This window comes from Aythya ferina (assembly GCF_964211825.1).
Source record: "Aythya ferina genome assembly, chromosome: 6".
NCBI classification, from domain to species: domain Eukaryota; kingdom Metazoa; phylum Chordata; class Aves; order Anseriformes; family Anatidae; genus Aythya; species Aythya ferina.
In genome coordinates this window covers 15,165,773-15,188,992 of record NC_140303.1, presented here as the reverse complement: position 1 = coordinate 15,188,992, position 23,220 = coordinate 15,165,773, and the positions used below count along the sequence as shown (strand labels likewise).

General features: G+C 39.6%; 2 protein-coding genes and 1 long non-coding RNA gene across 4 annotated transcripts; 2 read left to right on the top strand and 1 right to left on the bottom strand.

The window, feature by feature from the left end:
- Nucleotides 1-73: 73 nt before the first annotated feature.
- Nucleotides 74-5,655, top strand: LOC311439008. Its single transcript, XR_014694505.1, has 2 exons — nt 74-3,017; nt 3,154-5,655. It is a non-coding gene; the product is annotated as an uncharacterized lncRNA (long non-coding RNA).
- On the bottom strand, nt 5,365-18,988 carry NDUFS1 (NADH:ubiquinone oxidoreductase core subunit S1). Of its 2 annotated transcripts, XM_084524151.1 has the most exons (19): nt 18,774-18,988; nt 18,479-18,590; nt 18,167-18,258; nt 16,884-16,991; nt 15,703-15,779; nt 15,530-15,611; nt 15,303-15,433; nt 14,750-14,935; nt 14,171-14,305; nt 13,677-13,791; nt 12,521-12,666; nt 11,760-11,888; nt 10,458-10,587; nt 9,817-9,977; nt 7,974-8,128; nt 7,206-7,381; nt 6,321-6,455; nt 6,038-6,110; nt 5,365-5,730 (listed from the first exon to the last, which is right to left on the bottom strand). In XM_084524151.1, exons 2-19 carry the CDS (start codon nt 18,531-18,533, stop codon nt 5,639-5,641), a joined length of 2,178 nt encoding a protein of 725 aa, XP_084380277.1. In that variant the 5' UTR covers nt 18,534-18,590; nt 18,774-18,988; the 3' UTR covers nt 5,365-5,638. The 2 variants fall into 2 exon arrangements, with proteins under 2 accessions (XP_084380277.1, XP_084380278.1); XM_084524152.1 differs by lacking the exons at nt 15,703-15,779; nt 18,167-18,258; nt 18,479-18,590; nt 18,774-18,988 and having other exon boundaries at nt 16,884-16,980.
- Nucleotides 18,989-19,276: 288 nt separating this feature from the next.
- On the top strand, nt 19,277-23,019 carry EEF1B2 (eukaryotic translation elongation factor 1 beta 2). The gene is made up of 6 exons (XM_084524167.1): nt 19,277-19,438; nt 19,636-19,758; nt 21,009-21,132; nt 21,490-21,556; nt 22,293-22,418; nt 22,830-23,019. The coding sequence occupies exons 1-6, from the start codon at nt 19,359-19,361 to the stop codon at nt 22,982-22,984; spliced, it is 675 nt and encodes a 224-aa protein (XP_084380293.1). The 5' UTR covers nt 19,277-19,358; the 3' UTR covers nt 22,985-23,019.
- The last annotated feature ends 201 nt before the right edge of the window (nt 23,020-23,220 follow it).

Here is a 23,220-nt window from a genome sequence, read left to right as displayed (position 1 = left end):
TCAGAAATCCAACAAATGCAGCATAAGCTAATATTTCCTTTTATTCTAGAAAAAAAGTAAAGGACCAAATTCTCAGACCCCAGTTTTTCAAATGCTTGGAGGCCTGATTAATAATTGAAAGGTGTTTGAAGAATTACTCAATACTTACTTGCATAAAACTCTTATGAAGTCATTAGAATACAGAATTCAAGTTTCTGCATTGTTTTTTGAAAAGAATTGCCACTTCTAAGTAGATCAGTAGTTTAGTGTAACTCAGATGTAAGTTTGTTCTCTTTATTGCACAGTTAAGAAAATTTTAGTGTTTTAGAGAGAGGCGTAACACAAACAACTGATCTGTACTGAGACTTCTGAGAACGCCCATAGAGCACACTGAGGACTCTTTAAAAATGGGACACAGATGATACAATGTGTTAGAGAAAAGGCTATGAAAGCACTTGAGAATCCAACTACAGAGACAATATTAAACCCTTTCTTTGGCTTATGTACTTGACTTCGCGGGTACTGACTTTAATCGGATTACGTGCATGCCTAAATTTAAACATGCATCATAGTAGCATTACACATTTTGGTGACATCCTGAGATCTGTTTGATGTGTGTAAATTGCAAAACCAGAAGCTTAATGCTAAAGAGAAACATTTTGAATCTAATTTGTAATAGGAAAATTGGAAAGGGATGTTTTTGAGTGTCTTTTTCTAGGAAAAACAAAACAAAATGCACAACTCTTTAAGGAGGATAAAGAGGAAAAAATCACTAGATCTTAAATACATGGACTGTTGTGTAATTATTCAACAGAGAAATGAATATCTCCACACTATGTACAGAGGAATTTATTTAACACAACTTTATTTGCCTGAGAGAATTCAAAATATTTACTTTTTAGCTACTTGCTAAAAATTGCAAATATTATTTTATTTGTTTTTATTTGCTCACAACAAAATGTTAGACTAACACTTCAAAGGAGCAAATTCTATTAGTTCTAGTAATGTAGAATCTTAAATATCTAAAATATTTTTTATGGACAAGACTCGTAACTTGTGAGTCGCATAATTTTGACAGACTGGTTCAGCACTCTGGAATTATTTTAGAGAAGAAAATTGGTGTCCATGACTCCTGTACCAGGACAGCGTGTGACCCCAAAGCCAGAAACATTCCCTGTGCAAAATGCAGATGCGAATTCTGGAGATTTCATTTCCTCGTTACAGACTAGGTCTGCGTGGCCAAACCCCTGGACCAACCGCTCCAGCCAGTAGACATGCTCTGTGCTTGAGCACGGAGTGGTCAAAGAAAATTAATGTTCCCTAAATCACTAGTTCCTAGCTAATGAGGCATACTTTGCTGATGTGCCTCACTAGTATTAATAGTGAGACAGAGGGCAGCATCATAGCGAATAAGCTTTGTGAGTCTAATAAAAGAAATGGAATAAATGCTTTAGGTTGTAGACCAGTTATTGGAGGAGGCCGCTTCAAAGAGGAAGTTTTGACTCTCTCCCAAAGTTATATGCATTCCAAATGCAGACCTCTAGCACCTCTGGAGCTTGGCTTAGACTTGGTGCACATAGTGAAGGTCTTGGCTTTTCAGCAAACAGCGTTATGATATTGGTGGGGTGGTATTACTGCTTGACAGACACATAGGTTCTGAGGAAACGGTTCCAGTGTCTTTAAATGCTTGTGAAAGTGATCAGCAATGTATTTAAAATACATGAGAGTATTGGAAAGGGGAAGAACAATTCTGGGCGGATTGTTAGAGATTTTCATGCACAGAGCCACACTTATGTATAAGATTTTGTCTTTAGGAGTTTAAACACTGATGAGGAAAAAAAAATCTGATAAGATCCATTCATCTTAGTTAGACCTTGAGCAGCAGTTTTACGTAGTGTTGGTTTATTTAATTGTGGTGAGTTCTGGAGTCAAGATATCCACAGGACAAACCATTCGCAGAGCTAAGTCATTTTGCTTTACTTCCTTTAGTCATAAATGCTAGCAAAGCCACACAAAGTACAGATGACTATCCTTGTTTTTCAGTCTTAGGATCCACATTAAAGCTTATTGGAGCAATGGGAATTTTACTGCGGATTTCAGTAGGAGTAAGGTTGCGGGAGTATTTAACCAGTTGGGAGCAGACTTGCTAGCATGGTAATGTAATTAAATGATAGTGAACTGAACTGAAAATAGTAATTAACTAAGACTTTACTAATCTATTAATTATCAATGTGTATTTTAATCTGCATTAAATAAATGGTATTGTCTCCTGAATCACAGCAAAGACAAAATAACGCGACTATCAGTGATAGGAATGTTGTCCAGAGTACATTGCAGGCATCTGTGGAGATTTCTTTAAATAGAAGACAAATTAATGGAATAAACTGTCCCAGCAGAATGCTCTAATACAGTCCTATTTGACTAGGAAGCCCACTGTTAATTGAAAGTATACTACTGTATTTTTACTTGTCTATCAATATTTCAGTAACTGTAACCGTGGCAGTTAAGAAGCTACACACTTTGTTAGCAGACCTTCTTTCAGTTATTCACTTACATTCAGGTTATGGCAGGTCTTGGTCATCTCTGCAAATTGGACAGAGGAGAATTCCCACTGCGTACCAAATCAGCGATCTGTTAGTCTTCTGACAGTTACCTGTATAAGATGCTTCAAAAAAGCTGTGGAATATCCCATGATGGATAACTGGGAAATGAAAAGCATGTAGGAAAGGATTTTTCAAACAGTTTAGCTAACATCAAAGCATGAGGCTTAATTAGTTCCTAGGGTCATGAGATCCCAGTGGATTTTGAAAAAAATTATATGTTAAGCTCTTTGGTTTTAGTATGTTTCTTTTTGATGTTTGTTTCTCATCTCTGATCTCTTTCAAACATAGACACAGATGTAACAGAAGGTGACAAGAAAGAATGAAAGTGTTTCTTTGAGATACTGGTTGCGTTTATCAAAAATGTTGAATTAGCATTAGAGTGCTGGGATGTCTCTACCAACCAGTATTTCTCAGTAGACCAAGAGGCCTTACCAGGTAAATACAGCACAGCGTTAGGTGCTGTGGTAGAATGAATGTTTGCATGCAGCCAGAGAAAAATATTTATTAACAGCATTTAGCATAGGAGGCTTTGCAGATTATGGAGTCACTCATAAAGAGTTTAATTTGCCAGGTTTTAGGTACGTCTCATGACTGCATGGGAAGCCCCTCTACTGTGGGGAGTTTTGGATACCCAGACACTTCAGGACACATTGCTGACAACATCCCCTCAGTTAACATGCATCACAGTAAAACTTCTTTTGGATAAAACATTACACAATGAAGAGGACTGTGATTTGTACTTGTCCTCAGTGTTTTGTTTTTGGACAAGAAATTTCCTTGTGACTCTGTAAATTTAATTGCTTCTTTCCCCATGGTACCTTGCCTCATTGACATTATGTGCAGATAGCTGCAGGAGATAAATTACATATGTATTAGTGGTTTGTTTGTTTGTTTGTTTTTGTTTCTAAACAGGAATTACTTCATTAGGCAAGACAACTTTTCTGTTATCTCTGAGAGCTTACCCCACAGAAAGTGTTCTTGTACTCCTGATAACAGCTTGTGTTGTCATTGAAGTCAGCTTCCAGGTGCTCTCCCTTAATCACTTACTACTTTATATATAAATTTCCTATGATGGTAGTCACAGTTAAGCTTTCTTCTATCAGCTTGCTTGTTAACACCTTTTCTGTTCATGTCATTTGTGCTCTGACAGAGTCAATCTTTCTGCCCTTCATCACTGTAGGAAATACCTATTTAAATGAGATCACAAGAACAAAACATGGTCATTAAGAGGCTGTTGCGTTTTAGGAGAGGATGTTTTGGCTTAGCCCTTCATTGCTGTATTTTATGAGGTGAAGTGTCTTGGGACAGGGATAGAGATGAGGTTTTGTTACTTTTCTCTTCGGATTAAGGCTGATGTTAGGCTGCTGCTCAGTATGATTTCAACAGTAACATACAGCACATCCCCATACCAAAGATTCTTGCAAGACAGTGGCTGCTGTTGGTCTCAGATTGAGGCACTGATCCCAAATTTTTCCCTTCCTGGGGAAATGCTACAGACACTTCCTTCTCTGCCCTTAGCTACACTTGAATATACGTTTGAAAATGAGGCAGTTACAACTATTTTTATGAACGGGCTATTTTTTTGGCTGTTTCAAAGTCTTGCTGAGAGCACACTTCAGTTTGACTCGACTTTCCATTTGGGACCACTTTTTTTCAGTCAAAGCAGCTCAGTGAATTGCCTAGAATGTAAAGTGTCCCTCTGGAATTACAGGGATATCTCTGGGAGCTGCTGGTGCTTCTGGGAAGGTGGATATTGAATGCTTGGTTGGTGTGGTGTTTTTTTGTTTGTTTTAAATCACACTTCAGACTTGTGCTTAATAGGGCTTCACCTTGAGTTAACACACCCTTTTCCTGTCTCTCCACAACCCTCTACTGAAGACAGGGCTAAGTAAAGGCAAGGTTTAATTAAATTGGGGTTAATTGCATGAATATAAGAGCTATGTTTGTGTAGCGCTACACTAAGAGAAGAGGGGGCTTAGTGGTTAAACCCATCCATCTCTCCCAGACACGTGATTGTTCTTTCTCAGGCTGTCTATACTGGCAACAGAGTACAGGAAAAAGGAAAAAAAAACTTTCTAATTTCTGTCTTTGAGGTTTTAAGAATTCTATAGCAGCATTCGCATGCATTTAATATTATTCTACACTGGAAAAATATAGATTTTCCTCTTTAAAAGGAAAAAAATGTTGTTTTTTCTTCAAGTTGGAAATGATGGCTTCGTGAGTGTTCCAGCCTGCATGATTTCTAGAAGGATTACTTTAAACCTATTACCCTAGTATTTCATTGAGGGAGTAGCTAGCCTTCTTCCAAGCTTACAATATCCAACATTACAGAGCAGAGACTCACTGTTCTGAAGTCATTCTAACACTTCAAAAAGAAAGCCCACAGCCCCCTCCCCCACTTTGCTATAAAAAGAGCAGTCCACACAGAAACCATACTGAGATCTTTCCTCCCTGTACTTGTACTGGTGTATCTGAAGGCCTTTAGTATTACAAAGCTGTGTGAAAACCACTTGCTCTTTTTCATGACATAAAAATGAGTTGTATTCTCGAGTAGTTTCTGAACTGCAGCTAAACAGAGAAACATACAAATATCTAGGGCAGGGGTAGGTGAATACTGACACAAACCAGGTATGTTTGACTCAAAAGAGGGACAACTTGTTCTGAAAGTGCATGACAAAAATAGCACGTTCACACCCTCAGCAGCATTTAAAGTAATTGAATGCTCTGGAAGAAAGATACTGATTCTGAGTTTTTCTCCTGCAAGAAGCATGAGCTATATGAATTACATAGGTAACAAACTGTTTAATATTATAATTTATTTGTATACAATCATCGTGTACTCTGCCTCTAGGTACAGTAAGTTGAATGCTGCACGTTGTCTCCAGCCACAACAACAGTCCTATATTAATGGGACTACTTGAACTGATGAAAATGTGGAAAGAGAAATACCACTGCCTAGCAAATAGATTTTTTTGGAAAAAAAAAATAGTAGCCGTCACAGTTGTTAACTGCAGTAAATACTTGGATGAAGTTGGTAGCAGTTTGATTGTAACTAACTAGCAGCTGGCTGGCTCTTCCACTGCATGAGCACCTTCAACAACTGCTTTCACACACTTGGCCATAGTCTGGGATGCTCTACTGATTGAATCTGGAAAGGAAAAAAATAAAACACTTTTGTGTAAACTGTTGATTTTCAGCATATACCGATACACACAGACAATATAAGAGATTTAGTACAGGACTGCATACAGATACAATATAGAAAAACACTTAGCTGAAAGTACAGCCTTATGGTTTATGCAAATTCCATATAATTTTATCAGAAAATCATGTTTGAAGAAAAAGATAAATCCTACAGATCTTAGTGGAAAGCTTCAAATACCTCAAAAATCACGCTGTAGAGCAAAGTATAATGTATTGGTGATTTTGGATTGGAAAGGCCTTACTATACATACCTGTCATATAGAAATCTTTTATTGTGAGCTGTGGTGGAACAAGAGGATCAGCAAGAAGCTGCTGCTTCACTAACTGTGGCAGGAAAATTAAAAAAAAAAAAAAAAAAAAGGTCAGCCAGCTGTATGATAGGAACTCGGTACAAAAGTATCTGTTTAGTGAAGTTTGCATTCACTATTCAGTGCAGACCGAGGTATGTTTACAATACTATGTATGAAGAAGGCCCATTCCTTTAAAAAGCATCAGGCTACGTAGATCAAGCTTACATGCTTTGCTTTTGATTACCTTTGATAATTCATTTGCCTGCTTGAAGTAGTTAGCCTCTTCCACATCATCGTATCGGACCAGATTAGGAGATACTTCTTCTAAACGCTTCCGTATCTGATCAAGGTTTTCATAAGGCAGGGTCATACCAGCCATCTAAGAGATTCACAGAAAGAAATGCCATCAAGTCTAGGTGTTTAATACATAGTTTTTTTCAATTACCAATCCACTAACACACCTAAAGTGAAAAATCAGGAAAAATCTACACTTCTGAACACATAAGCAATTATAATGTGCAAACTAAAGCAAATTTGCAATATTCTGTTGGGCTTTTGATGCCTACAGTTAAAATTACCCTCTTTATTAAAAAAAAAAAAAAAAAAGTTAGGCTTGTTTGCTACACAAAGGAAAAAAGACAAAAAGTACTTTTCTCCTTCCATATAGATAATCTCATTTGTACTTTCCCTTGCTTACCACCAAATATGATAAATTGATGCAATTATTAATGCATCATGTTTCCAGTGACTTGTAAGCATGTATTTGATCCTGTCTGATACCAAATCCTGTCTTAAGCGTTGTTTTCTTTCTGAAATTCAAGGAACTATCCTCCCACCAGTTTGTTCTAAAGTGCTTTGTGAAGACCAGCAGAATTTGCAGACAAAGCTTCAGCCATTATGCATTCCAATAGCAAGCAGCAACTACAACATTAGTGCTAGCTCCAAAAGGTAAACAGTATAATTTAACTCACAGAATTATGTAAGGATTCGATACAAAACACTACTACTTAAGACTACAAGTGTGCATTTCTCTGAAAATGTACCTCATTTTGGAAACACTTTTCAATATGAAAGGAACTTAACCACTCACTATACTTTTATTAGAAGCAATTTATAGCAGAAATAGTACCTCAGAGACAGCTCTAATAATTCTCCAGTCTTCCCTTGCCATCCCAGGTGGTGTTACTGCTACTCTTGTCTGCTGGGCCCTACCTTCAGTGTTCACATATGTGGCTGCCTTCTCTGTATATGCTGCTCCTGGGAGGATAACATCAGCCATGGGAGCTCCCACATCCCCATGATGTCCTAAATAGATGGACAAAGGAAACAGTAAAAACCATATAAGACATAAGTTAGTCAAATTAAAGAGGAATGCCTTACTAAGGCAATACAGAATTTCCATGTTCCCAGAAAAAAAAAAAAAAAAGTTTGAGGTTCACTTAAACAGTGACATAAAGCCTATTAGGCTGATTGCTCTGTTTTTTCATGCCAACGGGGGAAAATGAACAGCCAGCAAGCCGTGGTTAAATGTGGTTCAGCCTCTGTAGTTATTCAGCTTTGGGGGAACTTCTGGAACAAGGATGCTTAGTGAATTAAGGTAATACCATGTTTTGGTAAGATAGAACAGCTGGGAACCAACACACTTTTGTCTGCCAGGTTTGAAGCTATGCTCCAAACTATTCTATATTCCCACATTAGTCATCAACGTTTTCTTATTTTTACCTAAGAAAATAGATAACCAGTATCTCAGTTGTTACTTGGAAGTTTCATTTCATGGCAGAAAATAAAGGCCGTAATTTATGAAAGGGACAGATATGTTTGTAAGAGTATAACACTGTTAAGGCGTTCTCTCCAGCTTTTAGATGGTAATATTTCTAAAGTTACATCTACTAATTACCTTGATAGATGATAAAGCAATCCTTTGGCAAATCCTGCCGTGTTATACAACCCGAATCTGCTCCCAAGAGGTACAATACTTTAGGAGGATTCTTCCTAATTGCTTCCACTCCTGGTTTGAAACCCAGATCCAAAGCAGCTACCTGGCTTGCAACCCTGTAGGAACAAACATATTGTAACTGCAGGTTATTTCAGAATTCTCCCTCTCCCATCAGAACAGGCTTAATTTCTTTTGACCAAATATTTTTTTTGGAGTGACATTTTTTTGGAGTGTCTGTAACATTAATAGGACAAAAATGAAGCTTAAAGGCAGCTGAGAATTTTGAAAAAAAAAAATCAATAGAATATTAGGTTGATTTTGCTTTTTGACTAACTGATGCTGTCTTCTTTGGGGAATCTCACCTATTTATGATGGGATAGCAAAATAAAGGTAGGCATTACAGGTGAGGGCCTAGAGGCAGACAGCTCACTTGTCATTTAGAACACCAAGGTTCACATTTTGGCCATGAACTGAGCTCAGCAGGATTTTAATTTAGGGCACTCACATGGTAGATGAAAGACTAATTACTAGCCCATCCACCACTCCGAAGCATCTTAAGTCCACCATTCCATTGCTATTCATTTACTCACACACACAAAACGTTTTAAAAGAATTAAATCATCATTCTTGTTTTCCAGCAGTCTCTTTCTTTTCCAAAGAAACAGCTTTGCATAATCCTACATAATCAGGTGCCAGGTTTGTGATTATATGTAAAAGAAAAAGTTACCTCTGTAGAGTACAGATCTTTCCATTTTACTGTTGCAGTAAGTAAATCAAAAAAGAAATGTTTTTCCTTTCATACAGAATAATGATTTTTTAAACCTATTAGTGTCCCTCAATCAATTTTGAGTTTGGCTTCTAAAAACAACCAAGTGTGACTTTTACACCTTTTGAGTCCTTTGCTCCTTATGTTTTTCTGATACAATCAACAATACAGGTTCTATCATGTTAAATTTCTTTTTACACTTAAGGCAGATAGATAGCACACCAAGAGCATAAAATTCTTGATAGTATGAAAGACTGGCAAGCCACATATGAAAAAGGTATTGTGCATGTTCTTTAACTAATCAACACCTTCATATTAAATGTTCCGGTTTCAACAGTGGGGTTTCACATTCAGGTTTTCTTCAGAGGACCAAACCTCGTTCTCTCTATACTAGTTTTACATCAACAAAGCAGCTTTTGGCAGGACTTTGTGTCTCCAAATCTGAGAACAACTGTATTTGCTGCAATCATTTTTCCTTTATAGAAGTTGTCAACTTGACAGAGTTTTAAGAAGAGTGGGCAATGACTGTCACAGAAGAAGCTTGCCTATCAAAAGGAGTAATAGTACTCGAAAAGCTTTAAAGCACACCAGCCACTCAGTTAAGATGCTGCACAATATAAGGAATCTTATAAAAACCACATTACTTAAATATAATTGCCATTTTGTTTTTCTCCCTCTAGATAAAAAAAATCATTTACTTAGCAAGTGACACTGGTGTCACTGTCTTTTACTGGGCACTGTGGTATGATATTAAGCTCTTTTGTATTCTGAACCTCTAAACTTAAGCATTTAATTCTGCATTTAAAAATAATAGAATAAGAGAATCTAATATAATCTCATTAAGACCCTGAAAAGTTTGCGAGGTCAAGAAACCCATTTTTACTAATAAGTTTCTGCTAATTATATTCCCTGCAGGTCTTAACCGGGTAAGGTGCTTGTGTATACATAAAGAAATATACGCACATCTATTACGGTAACTTGTGTAAGGCCCAGCATTAAGTGAATTAAAATGGCTCTGAAAAAAGCTTTAAAGCAAACCTGTGAAGGATGTTCATGACTTTCCAATCGGAACCAACACCACTTTTAGTCCTGGCGTTTTGTGCAATGGTGGAAACTGCAGCATGGATAGCTGCTCCATCGCTGCGCTGCAACGCTGCACTACCTACCACCACCACTGGCTTTTTGGCCTGGTCGAGGACCTGTTAAGAATCAAGACATGAATTCTAAGGCTCTGAAGACAACTCTTGGTGCAGATAATATAATAAATCCTATAATTTCTACAGAAGTCTGCATACAAAAAGTACAGTTCTGGAATGGTCATTGTTTCGTGTAGAGATAAACCCAAGAGAAATGACTGTAACAGTAAGCTACTTTGTCAGTACTGAACTATACTCTTGATAATCAGACACCTAAGTGGAAACAGCAGTGACTGAAACAGCCTGTTCCACATCAAGAAATATTTCAGGAGTTTCCTGCACTGGAAAGTTTTACAAACTTGAATATATTAAACAGTTCACGCATACTTGGTGCTCACCAATCATTACCTCATCTCTGCATTTGATTAAAAGCAAATAACCCCGTATACAATGTGGTACTTCTGATCAAATCTGTCTCTGCAAGGAATCTAGGTTATTAAATTTACCTGGACTGTAACAGTCACATTCTTAAGTTGTGCATACCTTGCAGAACGCATGTTTTCCAGAAGCAATGTCCTGTAGTATTTGCGGAGACTCTCCTAGATGATCGTATGTGTAGGTCAAATTCACGGGAGAGCCAACAAGGGCCACATGCAAGTCATTGTGAAGCCAGCTGAAAACACAGCAAACATTTTATAACATCAAAAGGAATACAGTTTCAGTCAACCAAGCCTGCTAATGTAATTTCCTCAAATAGGACAAATTCTTTCAAAGCAGTTTAAATGTCATTTACTATTTTCGTAACACATAGCTTAGTATTATTCTGACTGTTAGGCAAGCTCATGGTTTTTAGATATATTTCTCTGTGTACATTCTGGAACCAGTGCTGCAGTACACTTTATAGGAGAAGTATATGACTCAGTCCCTTTCTCCCTCAAACTTTTGCCAGTTCAGTAGAAAAAGGATGCACAAAATGAAGTGCTACACCTTTCAGCCATCTTTTACAGTTTTAGGCAAACACAAACAAAACAAACACCTACAGCTAATATTAAGTTTATTCTTTTGTTTAATTCCTGATCACCTTAAAATTTAAATTAAAATGATTTGTACAGGGGAGCATTTTGAGTTTGACAATGCTCACAATTTTAGAAATCCAGTTATTTCACACAAAAACCTATCAGGTTATAAATTTCTCATTTATTGCAGCTTCTCATAGTAGTTTTATAACAGACAAGTCTTTCATAAATTTAAATGCATCTTTCTTTTCCCCTCAACATTTTAAGGTTGTCATTGTTTAAAATCGTGTATTTTGGAAAATCCCTGAACATTTGGTAGGACAGCATTTTTTTAAACCTCAGTTACCTCCTGCTGACGTGTCTTGTTAAAGATGAATTAGCAGTGTTCAAAAGTTTGGAAAATGGCCACATTACTTACCAGAGAAAACATTAATGTTGAATTACTGCTTCTAAATCAGCAAGTCTGATGTGTTATAACAACAATACAAAAAACAGCAAACTGATACTGAAAACTGTTCTTAAAAATATGCTTTAACAAATGTCTGAAAGATAGAAAGTCTGAAGTGTCTACATTACCTAACAAAGGAATAAATAAGTGTGTGGACCTGCCTAAAATGTCAGTGAGAATGAACAAAATACAGCTTACACACTACAGGGAGAAGAACTGTGCTTTGTCTACAGGTCACCATCCCCCTTTCCTAAAAGGGTGAACAAAATTCCCCAAGTCCACCTGGATGAATGCTCTCAACTTACTGCCTGCGGCTCCAACCAAGCATTGTGCCAAATCCAGATGCATTTGAATGCTCATTCACCACTAAGGGATACATACCTCTTTCGAATTCTAGCATTAAAAAGCGGTGCCTCAAAGCGTGGATTGGTGCCAACCAGGAGAAGGACATCTGCTTCCTCCACTCCAGCAATCTTGGTATTAAGCAGGTAGTTAGAGCGTAAATCTGTGCTATAGCAAAGTGATAAAAGAATGAAAGAAGCAAGGCAAGGAAAATTCAGTACAAGGAAGAAAAAAACAAATAAGTGAGAAATAAAGATTCTAGATCACAAAATATGTTTTCATGTCAGGAAGAGAAAGAATTTTTTTTTTGGATCTGAATTACTAATCCAAATACAATCAAAAGCTTCTCTCTTTCCTGAATATGAAACAGCAAAACATTAAAAGAATTACAACATAGGTATTTTCTACGTTCACAGTTATTATCAGCCTTCACAAATTCCCATCTGTTATTACACAGCTTAAAAGACTGCAATGTCCTGTGGTTTCCACAAAACTAAATAGAACTAGAATGACTGAATTATCAAACTTTTTATAAGAGTATAAAGCTAGCTTGCAGTAGTGTACTGCTGAACTGGAGCAGCCTCTATATATATAAAGCAAACAAATCTTGCTGTAGTGGAGACTTTTGCCTCCACAGTCAATAAATACTCTATAAATGAACATTGGAAACTCATACAGAACTTGCTAATACATATGCAGTTACTATCCTTGGCTCTTTCAACATCTTACCACAAACTTTCCAGTCTGTGAGTCAGCTCATTAATACAGTAATTAGGGTCAAACTTTCCCTGCATTCTTACCCAGCTCCATCAGTAGGGAAGATCTCTTCAGTGCAGAGCGTATCACTATTTACTCTATTCAGCAAGTCTTTTAGAGCTATTAGTGCTTCCGCATCCACCAGTCCTCCTACAATTGCTGCTACATCCTTACCTTCAACGGCCTGTAGCTGGAAAGACAAAAGGTATAAATGTGAACAAAAGAAACCACTGAAATGAATTCCCTTTGGACTTGGTAAATGTTTGTTATGTTAGGATGAGCCAAAGCCAACTGTGCAATCTGCTAGCCTGGAGTAACACAAAGTAATCGGCAGTATCTGACTTCCGCAAGGCAGCAATTCCAGCTCCTTCAGAACTCACAGCTAAAGCAAACAACAGCTCCTTATGCTATGCAGATCTCTCTTGGTTGAATTATTGTTCAGATGTGGCTGATTTTTATTTGGTGTGGCGAGGTTAGGCAGACTGGTTAATGCTTTTATTTTAATGAAGCCACAGTATAGACAGAAAACAAACTTCCAAAAGACAAGCTCAGGTAGTAAACTCAAAAGATATTGTCTGAGAAGCAATAGCTTTCATAACAAACCCTGCTACTGTACCACTGGGAAAAATATCCTTGAGGAAAGTTCAATTACAGTTATTCAATTCTACTTTATCCCACATAAAATTTTTAATCAAAATCCAGAGCAGTCATGCAGCACTTCATTTGAGCACCAGAATCAATCACTGCTGAGAGAAAGCAATGAGGCAAGCACAATTCAGATAAGTAATACAGAATTAATGGCTTTGATGGCAAAAGTGTTGGTAGCACAATTTCAATAAATTTACAGATTCTGATAGATCAGAGTAATTCAAGAAAGTCACTTTCTCCTGGATTTCTGAAGTAGTTTAGCTTCCTATTTAAATAAAAGTAATTTCTCTCCTAATACCCTAAATTATGCGCTGCCTGCGTGTTCCTGAAATAATGATAAGACAAAGTTCTTCAGATGGTCTAATCCACAAAATAATAAACCATATTCAAAAGATAAGAGATTTAACTGGAAATAAAATGGAAGCCAAATTTTCCCTACTAACCTTAAGGAAAAAAGCCCTTTCCTATATGGCTGTTTTCCTATTAATTCATTTTAATATGCCCAGCTTTAGAAATTAATTTTACAATACATATATTGAAAATTATTCTTACCACACCAGCAACACGAGTTAACACATCCTCCCATGAGGCATAAACAAACAGTCCTTTCTCATTTTTGATCATTGGCTGAGTAAGTCTCTGACGCTTCAGACCATCATAAGCAAACCTGAGTGAACACCACTAATATTAGTAAAGAGCAAAGACAAGGATAATTGTGTTTACTAAATATTTTGTAGGTTTGTGCTTTTTTTAAAGAGCTTGCAACAATTAGAAAAAAGCACAACAAATATTTCCTCCAAAAATCCAATTTTCTCAAAAACATGCAAAAAAAATCTGACAATTTTGGGGAGAAAAAGAGGCTACAAAAATGAAAATATTACATAAGCCAATAGCATCAATTATCATATTAAACCTATTTTTTTTTTTAACCAATTACACTTAATTGTACCTTCACAATAGTAACAATGGAATTCAGAAATCAGCACTTCTGTCCACATTTATGATTCTGTACATGTTGCACACATGTGCGAACACCTCCCACTCACCTTGTTTTGTCAGATATCCATTCCTCATTGATATCTTCATGCAGCCTTGGCAAAATTCTCATCACTTCTCCAGTCCTTGTGCTTACTACAATGTTGCTTCCAAGTGCATCAAGAACATCAATTGACTCTACCTTTCTGTTTAGGAGAATAAGTAAACCATTTTCGGTTTTCTATATACCACCAGCAGCAAACTGCTCAACAACATTTATAAAAAAAAAAAAAAAAAAAAAAAGGTGCTATAGGTTTAGCTTCAGATAAAGTTAAGAGCTTAGTTTCACAGATATTTAATATCCTCAACAACTACTGAGTTAACAAATTTGAATTTTACTTTATACACATTTTTTCTAATACGCAATCAGCGTAACCTACAAGATCAGCAGTATAGTTTACACACTATACTTCACAAATTATAATATCTTTCCTTTCTGGAATGATTTTTGAGTCAATAACAGAATTTGTGTTAGATTAAATCAGAGAAAGCCCTTGGTATCAGGGATGGAGTGATGGGTGCATTCTTAGATGAAGTATGGTAAGAAAAAGAGAGAAAGCTGCATCTTCAATGTGAGTTGAAATACACACCTTGTCTCCCATGGGCGCGCAGTAAAGGCATACGGCTTGGAGGTCAGAGCACCAACTGGACAGATGTCAATAATATTTCCTGATAACTCAGACATGAACATTTTTTCAACATAGGTGCCAACTTGCATATCATTTCCTCTTCCGGTTGTTCCCAAGTCATCTACCCCTGCAACCTCACTAGCAAATCTGGTAGACACAGAAGGAATGAAAAACAAATCTGGAATGTACAACAACAACGTGGCACATTTTTCAACTCTTATTTTCTGAAGATAAATAAACAAATCTCGCAACTACAGCTGAGGACATCGCCAGTTCTGCCTCACAGAATCCTGACTTTGTTTTCGTGTTTCGGCCATCTCTACTTCCTATATGACAGCTGTCTGGTAGCTCTGGGAAACCAGTTATCAGTCCCTAGCAGAATAAAATTCTTAAGCACAATCAGAAAATAAATTAAGTTTGACTACCCCTTATGTTACTTTCACAAGTAATAAGTTAATACATATACCCTTGCTCAGTATCCCTCAGAATCCAGTGAAAAAATAAAGGACGTTACCTGATACATCGAGTGCACTGTATACACCGAGTCATGATCGTTTTGACTAATGGGCCAATGTTCTTGTCCTCAACAGCACGTTTACCCTCTCTAAATCTACTCCTATCACTGCCAAACATCATCGATTGATCCTAGAATAGACAGAAAACAAATGTATCCAGGCTGCTGGAGAGCACCTAAGGCAAGAATATAAATGCATGTCTACACAATTTAATTGGATGTTTTACCTGTAAGTCACATTCTCCACCCTGATCACAGATAGGACAGTCCAATGGGTGATTTGCCAGCAGGAACTCCATTACACCCTCCCTGTTGAGTTCAGGAATACAGTTAATGTTAGCTTTATACCCTTTACCAGATAGTACAAGTAATCAGCTACAGGAGGCTAAAAGAAAGGTACCTTGCTTTCCTGGACTTCTCAGAATTTGTTAGTATGTTCCAGCCCTTCATAACTGGCATGGCACAAGCAGCTACTGGCTGCAATCATCACAAAAAGCAGGAGTGAGCACAACATATTTCTTCCCGGTATGGGCAGAAATCCCTGCCTCCCCCCACAACATTCGTACATAGGCATCTGTTATTAGTTTAATATGTTGCAGAAATTAAAAGGTATCTGCAAAGGAATAAAAAGAGGAGCGAACCAATACACAGCCACTAGAAGTCATACTTAGTAAATAGTTGATGCAAAGTTGATGATTTTGAAAACCTCTAGTAGTGAAGTTCAGAGCATGCATCATTTATTTACTGGGTATTTATTTGTACACAGCATTTCCCAAGAGTCTTAGAGTAAGTTTTTCCCCAAGATTACTGCAAGATTAATAAAAACTCCTGCTCAGAAAATGAATCCCTCCTACTTTTCTCTCACTTCGTGACATTGACTATCGTGACTTCAATCTTTAGTGATGATTGAACATTTCCAGAAATGCAAAGCTCACACTATTGAACTCAAGTTGAGGTAAGCTAGAAAGCTTTACATGTGTGTGTATTTAAAGGTGTAATCCAAGACTGATCTCTAAAAGAATGCCTTAACTATCCAAACAGACTTCTTAGAACACCACTGCTGAAGACAGTATACAATCATGATTACTATTTCACAGCAGATTTCATTGATACAAATTGCATTAAAATACTGAGTAATAAGTAACTGCAACCTCCATGTAGCTAGAAAAAAGCTGTGAACGCTAATCTCACAGCTGCATTCAAACATTATCTGAAATTTACTACTTGTGTAACATCAACTGAAAATCTGCAACTGAAGCCTTAACTACAGAACATAAAAACATATCCAACTAAAAATACACAGCTATCAAATGCTCATCTCCAGTAGCAGGACAATCCATAAGAAACTGAGTGACTTTGATCCATAGGTCTAAAAGTAGACAATTACTATGGTCCAGCATCATACTTCACCTTAACGCATATAAGACACAGAGATGAAATTAAATGCAGAAGGGAAAGACCTGCTTGCAGCAGTTGAATTACAGCGATTTGTGTACTAATAGTGCAGAAAATTATTTATATGATAAAAGCAGGCCCTAAGCACAGCAGAAAATTGTAATTCCTATGAAACACATACAATACCTTTGGAGCTTTCTCTATTTCCACAAGACACATCCTGCAGTTTCCAGCAACAGAGAGACGATCGTGGTAACAAAACCGAGGTATCTGTATTCCAGCCTTTTCACAGGCCTACAAAGAAAGAAACAAAGGAAAATTCCATTTGAGTGAGATCTTTCACTTCCACCTCAAAAAAATTAGTGGAATTTTTCAAGGAATAGCAGTTTTAATGCTCAGGAATACGGTGCATTCAACCTTTCAACTTACGTTGACTAAACTTTTAACTTTCATAGGAACAAATTTTAAAAAAATGTTGTCAAGCAGAAATACATAAGGTTATTAACTATATTTTTTCCACAATGCATAATTGAGGAAATGCAAATTGACTTTTCTTCATTCTTTCCTTTCCGCAAAGAACAGAGAGAATTATTTTTAGTAGATAGGACACCAAAAGTAAAAATCATTTTTAAGGAAAGCATGCACTATTTGAACAAAAGCACATAAAAGAGGAAATTTGGAAAAATATAAAAGAAACAAGGGGCATAATGACTTCAGATAATTCAACAACAAGGACACTCTCCATGAAGGTCAATCTTCAACCTTAGTAGAACCCCAAGGCCGAAGAAACATTCTTCCATGCTGGGTCTGAAGAGGGGACAGGAGGACAGACAGAAGAGACTTCCAGAGAACAGGGAAAGGCTTTTCTTGTGTAGAAGCACCCTGTCTAATGGGATCAATGCTATAGCACTAGCTTCATCTGCCAGGTGAAAAACACAGAATTCAGTAATTGGGTATGGGCTACCACTTCGAGATCAGCAAAGCACACTCTGGTTAAAAATAAATAAATAAAAAGACCTAACTTTTCTGATGATTTCTACCAAAAAAAGTTACCACGTGTAAGCACAAATAGCTAACAAGAAAAAAAAAAAAAAGCATAATTTAAGAAAACATTAGACTCCAGCTGGGGGTGTTCTAAAACCCAGCTGAGTTAGTAACTCCTATCCAAAGGTGCAATTTCGACTAGAACTTAACTAAGTCTGCTATTGTACTGCTTAAGCTTTGCAGTTTGGATTCAAGCTGTATGGATCTCCTTTCACACAGCTACGACAGATGCTTCTCTATCAAATCCTGAACTCCTCCTGAAGGATCTGCACCCACACAAAACGTCACTACAGTAAGTTTTCACACCCCTACAGAACTTCAAGAAGCAAACAAAGAGGATTTTTGCTACTGAGAATCTGTGACACCACCAAGAAGTGAGACGGGGGGGGGTCCAAGAAAAAATGTAGGCGTGCCATTGGCCACACCTGAAGTACTGTGGTGCCCGGGTTCACCAACACAGGCTGACCGTCCACAAACACCTCTATTTGGTTGCTGGCTGCCGTGGCAGTTGTACGTCCTGAAAAAAAAACACATGGAAAGGGTAAATATAAATAAACAAGCGTCTGTCAAGTGCTGCTAGAGGCGAACTGTCAGCCCCCACGCTCCTCATTATACCCCGTTACCCTCAGTTATACACCACGGATATAACGCCAAGCGTAAAATGCACAATATAAAACCCCAGAGCTGCAGATGAAGCACCCATACGCGCGTTTTACGCCGCCACCACACGCACTTACCAGACGCTCCTGAGGCGCGGGCCAGGGCCCTGCGGACGGCGGGCAGGCGGAACATGGCGCTGGGCAGGGCAGGCGCCGCGGTCGCTGTCGCTGTCCCTGCAGCCGCTGGGCTCTACAAACAAGCAGAGCACACGGGCCGCCGAGCCCGGGGTCACCTTGGGGCCGCCCCCGCCGCGCCTCCCGCCCGCAGCCCCCGACCGCCCGCCAGGGGAGGCAGAGCCCGGCCCGGCCCCGGCCCCGGCCCCGCTCCCCCCGTGAGGCGGCGCCGCGGACCCCGCCGCGCCCCGGCCGTTACCTGCTCGGAGGCCGCCGGGCCTTCCCCCCGCAGCCGCTATGGCGGCCGCTTCGGCTCTTTCCGCCGCCGCTTCGGCTCTTTCCGCTCCCCGCCCTCGGCTCTTTCCGCCGCCTCCTCGTCAATGTCCGTGACGCGCACGCTCGGCGATCTCCGAAGCTGGAGGGTTCGGGTGTTTCCGCCGCCCCCCGCCGAGCCCTCTCGGCCGCCGTCACGCATGCGCGCGCCGCCTTCGGACGTGCTCGCCCCCTTCCGCTGCCACCCGGGAGGCGGGGGGGGGGAGGGGTCAGGACGTGGAAGGGTAAATTTCTTTTTTAAGGCCTCAAAGCGCCCCGGGGCCGCCCGTAGCGTGAAGCGCCTCGCTGCCATCCCCCCTCCCCTCTGAGGCTCAGCCCCTGCGCGCCCCGCGCCGCGGCGGCGCAAACCCCGCCAGGGACTCTTTTACCGTCCCTCCGCGCGGAAGCGTACGCGCGCGTTCGAAGCGGCGGAGGGATTCCCAACGCTATATAAGGCGGGCGCAGGGGGCGCCGGACCTCTTTGCACGGCGGCGCGGCCGAGGGTGCGGGCGTGGGGCGCGCCGCTGCCGCCATGGGCTTCGGGGACCTCAAGTCCGCCGCCGGCCTCCGGGTCCTCAATGATTTCCTGGCCGATAAGAGCTACATCGAGGGGTGAGGGCGGCCGGGCTGCCGCGGGCGTGCCGGGAACCGGGGGGGGGCCTCGGGCCGCGGGGGGGCGCTGGGCCCGCGGGCCTGTGCTGCGCGGCCTGCGGCGGCTGGGGCTGGGGCTGGGGCTGCCCCGGCGCCGTCCTGCCCGCGGCCGTGGCTGGGCGTGAGGAGAGGGGCTAACCGGGGCTTGCTTCCCGCAGGTATGTGCCGTCCCAGGCCGACATAGCCGTCTTTGAAGCCATCGGTGCCCCGCCTCCCGCAGAACTGTACCATGCCCTTCGGTGGTACAACCACATCAAGTCGTACGAGAAGCAAAAGGCGAGGTATGGGTAAAGTGGGGAGCGAAGCCGGGCGCCAACAGGCCTAGGAAGCGCTGCGTTTGGTTTAGAGGGGTTAAACAAAATCGTGCTTTTCGCCAGTACCACGTGGGCTTTTCTGTTAGTGTTGGAGCAGGAACAGCGCTAGAAGCTGAGCAGACCTCTTCTGTCAGTACGTTACACGGGTCACTTCGAATTTCAGGAAGCTGAATTTGCCTTTGAACGTTTGCTGACACTTTCAGTTTCTGTGACTTGAAGTTCTAGGAAAGGCTCGAGTTGCGTTGCTGCCTATTACCACAGATAACTGCTGAAAGCTGAAATTTCTTACCAGTAATCTTACATGGGTCTGAAGACAAACATACAAATAGTAGATGACAAAGCATTTTTTAATCCCAGCAAATTAAGCTAAATCAAAGATTTGCAATGCAAAAGCCCATATGAAGAAGGGAAACCATAAAAGCAAATGTTATCTTTTCTCTTTTTTAGAGATTTTAGTGTTCATGAAAGGTGCTGTATTGACATCCATGGAGACTGCAGGCCTCTCTAAAAAGGTACAGCATAGGTAGTGTCAGTTGTTACACTGCCTCCTTTATGTGCCTCAGTCCTGTTGTTGAGGGAGTTTTTGTAAAGTTGGGTAGCTTGATCAGTGGATTTTTGAAGCCATCTTAACTCTAAATGGGACTGAGATTATAAACTTGCTTGAAAAAGTCCATTCTATGGAAAACACTAAAAGTTACTGAAAGCTAAAGCTGGTTTTACAACATTTGTAACAGCAGTTCACAGTAACAATAGACTATGGGCTTAGAGTGAGACTACAACACTGTGAGCTCTAGGACATTAATTCATGGGATTTTGGCCCCACATATACTGTCAACGTGTTTACTGTTACTGTTAATTTTTAAATAAAAATATATTTAGAAGTTCATAATATTCTACACAGGATACATACTAAATATATTATTCCATTATAAAAGGTTTTTCTATCCCTACACTCACACAGGGCAGCACAATTGTGCAGGATCCATCACTGCTTAGACATGTTTTGACTATAGGATTTGCTGTAGTTTCAACTAGTGTATTTTCAGGAGTATTGGCAATCGTTTTGGGGGATTTCTGTTTTCAAGTAGCAGGATTAATGTGTTTTTAGTTCTTAACCATGTTCTTTTGCTATGAATGTGCTTGTCGGTTCACTGATAAATTGGCAGTATTTGAACTGACATGTGAGAAGCTTCTTAACACCTGCTGTTTCCCTTCAGTTTGCCAGGAGTAAAGAAGGCTTTGGGGAAATACGGTCCTGCTGATGTTGAGGACACAACAGGTGCAGCCACAGACAGCAAAGATGATGATGACATTGATCTTTTTGGATCTGATGATGAAGAGGTACTAGTGACTTGTGATTTTTTTTTATAATTTCCTGTATTTGCAAATTCTTGCCTTACTAGTTTTGGTCACTGTAATTTGTGACCTCGATAACGGATCCTGCTCAGGATCCTCAAATTCTTCTATCTTTGCATAATACAGAATTCTGAAAGATAAAAATTCTGGGTTAGAAAGGTATGTGTTCTGATGGGATGAAATGTTTGACTGGTTCCATGATGAATAAAACAAAATCACCATCTTTCGGCTGACAGTTGTGATGATTTGTTTTTTTTCCTGAGTAGATGCCAGTCAATCTGGTAGTGATTTAAAGATCGGGGTTTTGGTGCTTTTCTATGACTTTGTATTTCTCTTTTTCAGGAAAGTGAAGAAGCAAAGAAACTGAGGGAAGAACGTCTGGCCCAGTATGAATCTAAGAAATCCAAAAGTATGTCTGTGAAGTGCTTTTTAACTCTTTATGCTGGGGTTAGTTTTTATGCATTTGAACAGGATGGCTAAAAACATAGTTGTAATTGATAAACTTGACTGTAGCGAGACGCAAGTAATTGTCTTTACTTGAGTTGTCTGTCAACTTTGCCTTTCCCATAGCAAATCACTAAACCTGAGCATAGTTTTTGTCCTGGCTATTATACTTCTGTTTGTCTTAAAAAGACTGGGCTTTCTCTATATAAAGACAAACCCAGGATTTTATCTGATTTACACCAGTTTTACATCTGTTGTAAATATGTCTGCATGGGAGTCTCTGCAGGTTACTGTAAGAAAGCTGAGTTTTTAAAGGAAAGGCTGTAAGATGCAAGTCCTCCACAGTTACTGGTCTGAAACTGTTAGGTACTGTAGCAGTTGCAGTATTCCCTCTGTGGAAAATAAACTGTTACCTAGCATTAAGCTCCTTCTCAGACTCTCCGAGAAGGACTTCCTATGTAACAAACAGTGTTAGCTTGCTAATGTTTATTTTCTTTTGAGTATTTTTTTAAAATATACACCTATATCTTAAACATTGGGATATGTATGTCTTAAGTTCTCCTCACATGTATGTTGGTGCAGGAGGCCTGCCTGATGAAACAGGAAAAGTTAGTCTTTTAAAGCTAGTTTTGTAAGTGTATTAATGAGTTTTTCGAAATTTCTTAGCTGTTGATGGTGATTCTCTTCTCTTTTTCCTCCAGAGCCAGCCGTTGTTGCCAAATCATCAATCTTGCTTGATGTGAAGCCCTGGGATGATGAGACAGACATGGCCAAACTAGAGGAGTGTGTTCGAAGCATTCAAGCAGATGGCTTGGTCTGGGGATCTTGTAAGTAGGACAGAATTCAACACAGGGAGAGGGAGATAGCATCGTAACAAACCACACTATATGAATAGGTAGCACTGTGGTCACTGTTTGCCTGTGAAAATGCAGGCAGTTATAACAGTGAACGAATTGCCATGCTACAGTACATGTAGCTTGAGCTGTGTATGTGTGGTGTTTGAACTAGCACCCTCCAAATAGCAAACGGATGTTTCTCTGCAGAATCTCACTTCAGTGATAATACAAATGGGGTAGTCAAAAAGGTGTAGTAGTACAGCAGCCAGGTTAAGATTCAAATACTAATCACACCTTTTGAAGCAGCTTGTGATGAGTGCTATTAGCCAGTTAAATCTTTGGTTTGCAATTGAAGTTCTACCAATCAGATTATTAAATGTTTTTTTTTGTTTTGTTTTTCAGCCAAGCTTGTACCAGTTGGCTATGGTATCAAAAAGCTCCAGATTCAGTGTGTTGTTGAAGATGATAAGGTTGGAACAGATATGCTGGAAGAAAGAATAACAGCTTTTGAAGATTATGTACAATCAATGGATGTAGCTGCTTTCAATAAGATTTAAATCTGATATATCTAGAATAAATGTAATTGCAAAAACTGGGCTGTGTCTGTGGTTAATTCAATCATAGAACCATAGAATGCTTTGGGTTGGGAGGGACCTTAGAGATGATCTAAATTCCAACCTACTGCCATGGGCAGGGACACCTTCCACTGGAACAGGCTGCCCAAAGCCTTGAACACTTCCAGGGATGGGGCATCCACAGCTTCTCTGGGCAAACTGTTCCAGTGTCTCACCAC

Excerpts from the sequence above, each read along its gene's own strand:
- NDUFS1 (XM_084524151.1), bottom strand. The coding sequence starts at position 18,533 with ATGTTCCGCCTGCCCGCCGTCCGCAGGGCCCTGGCCCGCGCCTCAGGA. Across the intron at positions 15,434-15,529 it reads GTGGAGAATGTGACTTACAG|GATCAATCGATGATGTTTGG; the intron begins GTAAAACATCCA and ends TGTCTATTCTAG. Across the intron at positions 10,588-11,759 it reads AATGCTAGAATTCGAAAGAG|CTGGCTTCACAATGACTTGC; the intron begins GTATGTATCCCT and ends CTGTGTTTTCAG.
- EEF1B2 (XM_084524167.1), top strand. The coding sequence starts at position 19,359 with ATGGGCTTCGGGGACCTCAAGTCCGCCGCCGGCCTCCGGGTCCTCAAT. Across the intron at positions 21,557-22,292 it reads TGAATCTAAGAAATCCAAAA|AGCCAGCCGTTGTTGCCAAA; the intron begins GTATGTCTGTGA and ends TTTTTCCTCCAG. Across the intron at positions 22,419-22,829 it reads TGGCTTGGTCTGGGGATCTT|CCAAGCTTGTACCAGTTGGC; the intron begins GTAAGTAGGACA and ends TTTGTTTTTCAG.